General features: G+C 43.6%; 1 protein-coding gene across 1 annotated transcript; it reads right to left on the bottom strand.

The window, feature by feature from the left end:
• Positions 1–210: 210 nt before the first annotated feature.
• LOC139530989 (trichohyalin-like) lies at positions 211–4,042 on the bottom strand. Its single transcript, XM_071327778.1, has 4 exons — positions 3,848–4,042; positions 1,990–2,943; positions 912–1,688; positions 211–700 (listed from the first exon to the last, which is right to left on the bottom strand). Exons 1-4 carry the CDS (start codon positions 4,040–4,042, stop codon positions 212–214), a joined length of 2,415 nt encoding a protein of 804 aa, XP_071183879.1. The 3' UTR covers position 211.
• Positions 4,043–10,319: the final 6,277 nt, after the last annotated feature.

Below are 10,319 nucleotides of genomic sequence, written 5' to 3'. Positions count from 1 at the left end.
TAAGTGAGACTGTTTCTATTATTTATATCGTTTTCTTTCTTATGTCACTAAGTGATTAACGTTAATATTAACATAGAGAAAGAAATACACATGAACATTTCCTTTGGAATAAAAAAAACTATAATTTTATTCCATTTGATCAATGCTTGATTAAAATGTTGAAAATATGTAATGTTTTCATTTATTTTTTACTGCTCTATGTCACATTCTTCTACGTGAAAATGTTGAAGAATGACTTAAATACACCTTTCTTTTTCTTGGGAACAAGACGTGCCTGCCACTTCGCCTCCGCCTCTCTATTCTTCTGCTCCTCCCGTTCCTTTGCCATCTCCTCCCTCTTCTTATTTTCCAGTCTCTTCCTCTTCTCCTCCTCCTCCTTCCTCTCCTTCTTCCTCCTCTTCTCCTCCTCCCACTGCCTCTCCCACTCAGAGCCAGTGTCCTCAGATGAACTCACCGATATTGCTGACTCATTTCCTGGGGACTTTTTATGGAACATCTGGAAGCCCCCCTGGACAGCGAACTCCTTCCTCCTGTTCTTCTCCAACTCCTTTAGTTGCCGTTGCTCCTCCTCCTCCCTCAAATTACTGAAAAAATCTGCCCACTGGTGCTGCTGTTCTGCTTCCATTTTGGGTGCCTCAGATCTCTTCCTGTCCTCCGCTTTAGCCTTCTTCCAGGATTCCTGCAGGTCTTTCAGGATCACCTGTTCCGTTAAAATTGACGGATTCATATATTTTAGATTGACATGTTTGACTATCGGGCAAGAAGTGCAATCACACACAATGAAATTGGGAAGGACTGAAATGGTTTTGTATGCCCCCCCCCCACTCCCACCCCACACACCCTCCAATGTAGGAAAAGTGGGAGTTATTTGTAAAATAGAATTCTAGATAAAGTGTTGGAGAAAGCATTACCTGCTCTAGTAGCTTCTTCTCCTCCTCTTTCCTCTTGTCCTCCTCCCTATTCATCAGGCGCTCTTCTTCCTTCTTCTTCTCCTCCTTTCTCACCCTTTTCTCCTCCTTCTGCCTCTCTTCCAGCTCTTTCTGTTTCTTCTTCGTCAATTTCGCCGACACAATCTCTTCCTCCTCACTGTCCTCATCCCAGTCACTCAGTTCTGTCTCTGCTGAAGTCTGCTTTTCTTGCTTTGTCTCTTTTGTCTTTTTCTCACTCTGTTCATCCTCAGACCTCTTCTTCACCACCTCGCTCTTCTGTTTCTTATTCACCTTCAACTTCACCGCCACAATCTCTTCCTCCTCACTGTCCTCATCCCAGTCACTCAGTTCTGTCTCTGCTGAAGTCTGCTTTTCTTGCTTTGTCTCTTTTGTCTTTTTCTCACTCTGTTCATCCTCAGACTTCTTCTTCTCCAACTTTATTTCCCTCTCCTCAGACACCTCCTTTTTCTCTACTCTCGCAGCCTTCTCACTCCTCCTTTCCTTATCTGTCTCTTTCCGGCTGACACAGTCTTCCGACATCTTTCTGTTGTCTTCCATCACACCAACTGCCTCACTTTCAATGTTACTATCAATCCCAGTTTCTCGACTCTTCCTCTCCTCCTCTCTCTGTCCCTTCCCTTCTCTCTCACTGAATCTCTCACTCACACTCGGTATCTCGTCCTTCTTGTCCCCCTCCTCGATTTGCCTCTTTTCTTCCTCTCTTCGAATGTCATTCTGTGTTTTCTCCTCATCTGCTTTCTGTGAAAGAGGAGGGGAAGAGATGGAGAGAAAGAAAGAAGGAGATAAAAAGAGGACAATGCAACTAATCAGTAAACAAACTACAGATTGAATGTTCGTTTTTAACATGTGAGATGTACAAAACTCATACAGCACTTCCCCACTCTACAACACACATAAAGACAGATAAGAGGATCCTATTAATAAATTGTGTCCTGCTCATTGTTATCCCTTGATAACAAAGTATAGCTGTTTACATTTAGCCACCTATACAGACCCTATGGCCAAGCAGCAAGTGTAAATGAGAGGTGTTTTCTCTTACCACAGAGCATTTCTGTCTGCCTTGATCGGCGCTCTGCTTAACACTTCTCTTCACTTCCTGGTTCTCGCTCGGAGTTTCCATTCTCACTACCTGGTTCTGAGCCCTGCTCTGGACTTCCATATTTAGTCCCTGGTTCTGAGCCCTGCTCTGGACTTCCATATTTAGTCCCTGGTTCTGAGCCCTGCTCTGGACTTCCATATTTAGTCCCTGGTTCTGAGCCCTGCTCTGGACTTCCATATTTAGTCCCTGGTTCTGAGCCCTGCTCTGGACTTCCATATTTAGTCCCTGGTTCTGAGCCCTGCTCTGGACTTCCATATTTAGTCCCTGGTTCTGAGCCCTGCTCTGGACTTCCATATTTGGTCCCTGGTTCTCTAGCTTGCTCTGAAACATCCTTAGTGACTTTCTCTCCTTCCTGATTTGTTCAGCCTCGGACCTGAGAGAGAGCACCTTCCTGTTCACAGACATCACTCTGTGGTCAACCTCCTTTCTCTTCTCCACTATCTCCCTCTCCATCCTGCGCGTCTCTCTCTCCCTTCTGTCCACATCCCTTTTTTCCTTGGCCAGATGTGCCAACTGTCTCATTCTCTCCTCATCCTCCCTTTTCTTTTCCTCCCTCTCCTTGTTTCTCAGGAAGGTTTCCCTTTCTCTTTTCTCTTCGTGGGAACAGATACGCTGCATTTCCACAAGCATCTGGTATCTTTTCTCTTCCTCCTTCCTCTCACCATGGCTTTGGCTTTTCTCCTTCCCTCTCGCTCCCTCATTCATCTCCTCCACCTCTTTTCCTCTCCTTCCGTCTCCCTCTTCACTCCTCTTTTTCATCCCGATGTTTTCCGTCCTCCTCTCCTCTCCGTCCAGCTCTCTCTCCACCTGATCGCTGGTGGGGTCGTCCATCTCTCGGAGGTTCTCAATGACTCTCCTCCTCTGAGGAAGGTCCATAATCAGCAGCTTGAACACCTTAGTAATAATAACAAAAACATTTTTATTAGCAAAGCATTCAAACATTACACTCAAAAAGTGAACTTAAGCAAAAACCTGGTTTTAACATGTAACAACAACATGAAAAACAACAATTTGAAATACATATGCACATCTTATGCTCTGGCAAAAAGTTGAGGAATGAGTTGGCACCTTGAGATAAAGAAACTGATATTACTATTTAGTGGAACTTTTAACCCTTCTACTGTGTTGCTGGGTCAATTTGAACCATTTCCACTTTTGAGTTGTCTAAAATACTAGTTAACCTCTCTTTTTCTCCATGAAATTAAAAGACTTCTCCTCATTTAGGGTCATAAACCTAACTTCACAATGTGGACGCTGATGTGTTGTGGAATGTCTGTGTAGAATTTTGTATACAAACACGATGTTGTGGGTCATTTTAACCCGGAGGCTTTCATGCGTATAGATATTTTGCACACGTCCCCAAAAGAATACGTGTCTTTGATGTGTTTTGTTTTGACTGGTTCTGGTTGTACTTTTATAATGATGTTTGTGTGAAAAGGAGCTTCCTCGAGCTTCTCCTTCTCAGTGCGAGACCAGCAGATCTTTGACACAGACACGCAAAATGAGTTCCAAACAGAAAATGCTTGTTTGTGATAAAGGAAATAAGTTTCACAAATAGTTCTTAAATATAGAGTTTTTGAAATCAAATGTTCTTGTATTTCTTCTTTCTGAAAGGTCTGACAAGACAAAATAAAGTTTTTGTCTGTTTTTACTTGGTTCTTTGACTGTCTTGAGTGTGTTTAAACTGTGCGGGTCAATCTGACCCATATCACAATGGACGTCATATTTTTTCAGCAAAACACCAGTGTTAATAAGTAACATCATAACAGAAGATGAATTGTAGCTAAATTGTAAATACCATGTTCCTCTGAGCCGTCTCCCTCCGTCTCCACTCCTGCTGTATCTTAACGATCCAGCTCTCCACCTCCCTCTTCCGGTTGCTGAACTTCTTCTCCGACCATCTCCTCTCCTCACAGAGCTTCTCCTGGAGATGAGAGTAAAAGAAGTCCCTCCACGTCTCCTCCTCCTCCTCCTTCTCAGTCGGGAACTTCATCACTCGTTCCTGTGGAGAGAAGCAGTGAGAGAGAAAGGAATGGAAGTACATAGCAAAACACAGTACCGCCAGAGAGAATTCAGACCGCTTTTGACTTTCCCCACATTTTGTTAAGTTACAGCCTTATTCTAAAATGACAAGTCTCTGAATGTCCTTGAGTGGCCCAGCCAGAGCCTGGACTTGAAACCGATCGAACATCTCTGAACACAGATGTCCAACCTGACAGAGCTGAAGAAGTTCTGCAGAGAAGAATGGGAGAAACTCTCCAAATACAGGTGTGCCAAGCTTGTAGCGTCATACCCCAAAAGACTTGAGGCTGTAATCGCTGCCAGTTTGCTTCAACAAAGTACTGAGTAAGGTTTCTGAATACATACGTAAATGTGATATCTCCCCCAATTTCTTTTACAAATTTCAAAAAAAAATCTGAAAACCTGCTTTTGCTTTGTCATTATGGGGTAGATTGATGAGGGGTAAAAACGATTTAATACATTTTAGAATAAGGCTGCAACGTAACAAAATGTGGAAAAAGTCAAGGGGTCTGAATACTTTCCGAATGCACTGTAGATTATCAAAATAATGACATTACTGACTAGCTTTGAAGTAACCAGCACAAATCATTATTAAAAAAAGAAGGAAAAGTCTCTTCTCACCTGGGAATGAAGTGTTGCAGCAGAGCCTCCGTCAGAATACTTCTCATATATTTTTGACATTTAATCAACACTGGTAAGAGATTTAAACACTATCTGTGTGAGCAAAGCAAAAACGACTGTCAACTCATTTGCAAATCACACTGTTGAATTCTGGTCCAACATTCTGGTTCTACCATCAAAAATCCATGGGAACTATGACAACTGCCTTTATGATGTCACAACCAGGTCAGGATCATAGAATTAGGAATGAGTCATTTGACAGAATCTCTCTGGTCATATATACTGAACAAAAATATAAATGCAACAATTGAACAAGTTACAGTTCACATATGGAAATCAGTCAATTTCAGCAGGGGCACAGCCATGTGTGGGCCTGGGAGGGCATAGACCCACTGGGGAGTCAGGCCCAGCCAATCAGAACTCATTTTCCCCCACAAAAGGGCTTTATTACAAACAAAAATACTCAGTTTCATCAGTTGTCCGGGTGGCTGGTCTCAAACGATCCAGAAGGTGAAGAAGCCAGATGTGGAAGTCCTGGGCTGACGTGTTTACATGTGGTCTGCGGTTGTGAGGCCGGTTGGACATACTATAAAATTCTCTAAAACGACGTTGGAAGCATCTTATGGTAGATAAAATAAGCATTCAATTCTCTGGCAACAGCTCTGATGGACATTCCTGCAGTCAATTGCACGCTCCCTCAAAGCTTGAGACATCTGTGGCATTGCGTTGTGTGACAAAACTGCACATTTTAGAGTGGCCTTTTATTGTCCCCAGTACAAGATTCACCTGTGTAATAATCTTGCTATTTAATCAGCTTCTTGATATGCCACACCTGCCCTGTGGATGGATTATCTTGGAAAAGGAGAAATGCTCACTAACAGGGGTGTAAACACATTACAGTGAAATAATTTGAGAGAAATAAGCTTTTTGTGAATATGGAACATTTCTGGGATCTTTTATTTCAGCGTTTATATTTCTGTTCAGTTTAATTCAAATAAATCTGATTCTATGGTCTGGACCCACTGTGACCCTTGTTACCATGGCGACATTGTCAATCAAATATGTTACCTCTATCAATATGGAGGACTATAGTGGAGTGAGTAGCCTCTAACCCACTTTGCTATCAATTTATGATACAGTTCACAAAGTCAGCGATAACAAAGTTTTGATTCGGACGTTTTTTTCCAAGTCACTTCCAACTCAATTTGAGAGAATATCACGGCAGTGTAATTTTTCTGACTTAACTTAATTCCCTCTTCTTCAAACTAATTTCCTATCAGCCTGTGATAACCCTCTGATTGAGGCTGGAGCTGGGGCTGGTCCATGGTAATTTCTCCACTTTATACTGTCTCCATCAAGGCAAAACCTACTCCACCTCACCCCTCATCCCAGCCCTGATCCTCCTTTAATACTGAGCAGGACAGGTTGGACTCAGTCAGCATATAGTCCCCTGGACCCCCATGTCTCTATGCTAATACACCTCTTCTCCTCTCCCGGCTTCTATCTTTTGCTATCCCTTCTAATACATTTAATACACCTCTTCTCCTCTCTTTTCTCTCCCTCCCTCTCAAACCCTCTCTCTTTCTTTCTCTCTCTGTCCTTTTTTTCTCTCTATCTCAGCCTCTCTCGCTCGCTCTCTCTCTCTCTCTCTAACTCTCTCTGTTTTATCCCACTGTTTGCTCTTCTCTGAGATAAAGTCAGACAAATCAGACAAATACCACTTGTTTGAATAATGTAAGGTATAATATAATGAACTCTCAGGGAATCCTCACCTTCATCTAATTTATATCTCATTTTATAGAGGAGAAAGAAATCAATTTTCTCTCTTATTATGATTCCTCTGCTCCTTAAATCCTGGCTTCTGGGTGCGTTCTCTCTCTCCCTTTCTCTTAATGTACAGGTCTTCTCTCCTCTCTGTTCATTTTTCATTCCTTCTCCCGCTCAGCGATTATCCCAGCGCATATCAAAGGCCTCTAATGAAGATTCACAACATTTTCCCCTTCTCTACTAATACCTTATCAAAGAAGAATCTCGTTCCAGAAAATCAATTTTCTTTCATATTATTAAGTCCTCCTCCACTGCACTTGCATGCATGATTCTTTAGTTAGCGCAGAGCAACAGAGAGGGACTTAACCCTGAGCACCCCACACACTCAATACAGATACGCTTATCTCATATCACATATCACATAGCTACTGCTACTCCCTGACTGGGAGATAGGAGGTTATAGGGAGGAGGAGAGGAGAGGAGAGGAGGAGAGGAGAGGAGAGGAGAGGAGAGGAGAAGAGAGGAGAGGAGAGGAGAGGAGAGGAGAGGAGGAGAGGAGAGGAGAGGAGAGGAGAGGAGATTAGGCTAGCGGAGCTGGACTAGGCCCTGCGATTGGGGATGAATATGCTCTGTGGTTGACGATAACTACGCTGGGTTGCAGGCATTGGGTCACTTAGTTTGGTTGTTTTGTTTAAAAAGAGCACGATTGGGTTGTTGATAATGGGTTACTGATAATGGGCTGTTGAGATATGACCCAGTGATGCTGGGTTGTTGAGATATGACCCAGTGATGCTGGGCTGTTGAGATATGACCCAGTGATGCTGGGCTGTTGAGATATGACCCAGTGATGCTGGGCTGTTGAGATATGACCCAGTGATGCTGGGCTGTTGAGATATGACCCAGTGATGCTGGGCTGTTGAGATATGACCCAGTGATGCTGGGTTGTTGAGATATGACCCAGTGATGCTGGGCTGTTGAGATATGACCCAGTGATGCTGGGTTGTTGAGATATGACCCAGTGATGCTGGGCTGTTGAGATATGACCCAGTGATGCTGGGCTGTTGAGATATGACCCAGTGATGCTGGGTTGTTGAGATATGACCCAGTGATGCTGGGTTGTTGAGATATGACCCAGTGATGCTGGGTTGTTGAGATATGACCCAGTGATGCTGGGTTGTTGAGATATGACCCAGTGATGCTGGGTTGTTGAGATATGACCCAGTGATGCTGGGCTGTTGAGATATGACCCAGTGATGCTGGGTTGTTGAGATATGACCCAGTGATGCTGGGTTGTTGAGATATGACCCAAGGATGCTGGGTTGTTTAGATATGACCCAGTGATGCTGGGTTGTTGAGATATGACCCAGTGATGCTGGGTTGTTGAGATATGACCCGGTGATGCTGGGATGTTGAGATATAACCCAGTGATGCTGGGTTGTTGAGATATAACCCAGTGATGCTGGGTTGTTGAGATATGACCCAGTGATGCTGGGTTGTTGAGATATGACCCAGTGATGCTGGGTTGTTGAGATATGACCCAGTGATGCTGGGTTGTTGAGATATGACCCAGTGATGCTGGGCTGTTGAGATATGACCCAGTGATGCTGGGTTGTTGAGATATGACCCAGTGATGCTGGGTTGTTGAGATATGACCCAGTGATGCTGGGTTGTTGAGATATGACCCAGTGATGCTGGGTTGTTGAGATATGACCCAGTGATGCTGGGCTGTTGAGATATGACCCAGTGATGCTGGGCTGTTGAGATATGACCCAGCTGGTCAGATCAGAAGACTGGATGTGTGGCTTAGTAGGGGTGTGGCTTTCTTAGCTATTTTTGACCACCAGTGATAGAACATTCCGGTGAATCTTCTCTGTTGTATATTGTTATCACATGTTAAGGTTGAACCCAGACAGTTTTGTCTTCAATGAGGCTCACACAAGTGTATGAGTTCTGCAAGAGCCTATGCATATCCCATTGTTGGGATAGTTGCCACTTTGTTACAATATGTCAATAACGATGTTATAAATCTTATATTGTGTTCAAAAGGTACTCGCATTCAAAGCATGAACAAGAATAGGAGGAGACGCAAAGGAGACGCAAAGGTAACACTTCATTTGGATAGTTCATCTGTAGGTGCTCCATAGACTATCAGCAACGTTTCAACTGACTATCTACTAACCCTAACCTTAACCCTTATCCTAACCCTAACCTTAACCCTTATCCTAACCCTAACCTTAACCCTTATCCTAACCCTAACCCTAACCCTTATCCTAACCCTAACCCTAACCTTAACCCTTATCCTAACCCTAACCCTTATCCTAACCCGAAACTTAACCCTTATCCTAACCCTAACCTTAACACTTAACCGAACTCTTATTCGAAACCTAACCCTAATATGATTGAAGAACGACGCAACAGTATAGGGTACATGGTGATATCATAAAAAATGGGAAGGTACAGTATTCAAGTGTAAAGGTCAAAGAGGGCGGGCGGGAGACTAATGGTGCATCCAGACACAACGTTAGAGAAAACATTTTAGGTTAAATTCCTAATTTAAGCCTTGGGGGTGTAGAGTTTTCAGATCAAAGACCCATCGGGCTTCAATGGCACAGAACTTAAGATCGGTAACAGCATGATTAGCCTCAGGCATTAAATGTATAATACAAGATGTCATATAAAAATTTAAATAATTGAGGAAAATTGAAATGGGCAGTGTACAAACGGAATGACATTCACTCTCTCGGGTGGCCAAAAAAGAACTATATGCAAGACACGCCCATAATAGGCCACACGTCCTGAAAATAACCTATGGATTACATTTTAAATGAAAGAACCAGCTGCTGTGTCAACCCAGCATGAAAGTGAATAAGAACCCGACTGATCTTTAAATTAACCCATGTTTGTGTAATCCAAACAACCCAACATGTTGGGTTATTCATGCAACCCAACTGGTAGGGTCAAAATAATGCAGCGTGTGTTCTGTCCAATATTTACCCAGTGCTGGGTTACTAAATAACCCAAATAGTATTCTTTTTAACCCAACTTTTTTTTGTGTGTAAGCCCTAGAGTGGAGGCTGAATTGCCCAGTGATAGAGTTGGACTGGGGCCTACGGTGGAGGTAGAATAGGTTCTATAGTGGAGCTAGAGTAGGCCCCATGGTGCAGCGAGGTGCTGGGTGATAGATAAAGTGGGGCAGGCGTAATGATGAGGCATCATGGATGTAAATGATACTCAGCGCTGGAGAGAGAGAAAGAGATGGGGGATGGGGGAGGTCTGGAAGAGGGGTGACCCAGGGAGAGGGGGAATAGATAAATGATCAAAAGGAGAGCAGAGCAGAGGGAGAAACAGAAGTGTTGGGGGTGGTGATGTATGTGGGCCTGTCAGAGAGGTCGCACAAGATGCAGTGTGTTCATCCATAGGGGATACCCCCCCCCCCCCCCCACCACCACACACACACACCCTAATGACGTTATTCAGAGATAACACACTAAATCACACACACACACATACATTGCAGAAGACACTATCATATCATCTTTCACTTCCTCCTACACATAACACAACTCCACGTTCCATCACACTCTGAAGAACAATCCTTTACTCTTCTGTTTTCTGATCGGGAATGACTGAGATGTGCTGTGAGAATGTTACCCATATTCTGGTTCTCTCTCTCTCTCTCTCTCTCTCTCTCTCTCTCTCTCTCTCTCTCTCTCTCTCTCTCTCTCTCTCTCTCTCTCTCTCTCTCTCTCTCTCTCTCTCTCTCTCTCTCTCTCTCTCTCTCTCTCTCTCTCTCTCTCTCACTCTCTCACTCTCTCACTCTGTCTCTCTTTCTGTGGTGCATTGTTGTGAATGCATACAGA

Source organism: Salvelinus alpinus, chromosome 9 (assembly GCF_045679555.1).
Source record: "Salvelinus alpinus chromosome 9, SLU_Salpinus.1, whole genome shotgun sequence".
Taxonomy (NCBI): Eukaryota; Metazoa; Chordata; class Actinopteri; order Salmoniformes; family Salmonidae; genus Salvelinus; species Salvelinus alpinus.
The sequence above is the reverse complement of the archived record's forward strand: the minus strand, read 5'-3'. Positions and strand labels throughout refer to the sequence as shown.

Excerpts from the sequence above, each read along its gene's own strand:
- LOC139530989 (XM_071327778.1), bottom strand. The coding sequence starts at position 4,042 with ATGAAGTTCCCGACTGAGAAGGAGGAGGAGGAGGAGACGTGGAGGGAC. Across the intron at positions 1,689-1,989 it reads GCAGACAGAAATGCTCTGTG|AAAGCAGATGAGGAGAAAAC; the intron begins GTAAGAGAAAAC and ends CCTCTTTCACAG. Across the intron at positions 701-911 it reads AGAAGAAGCTACTAGAGCAG|GTGATCCTGAAAGACCTGCA; the intron begins GTAATGCTTTCT and ends TTAACGGAACAG.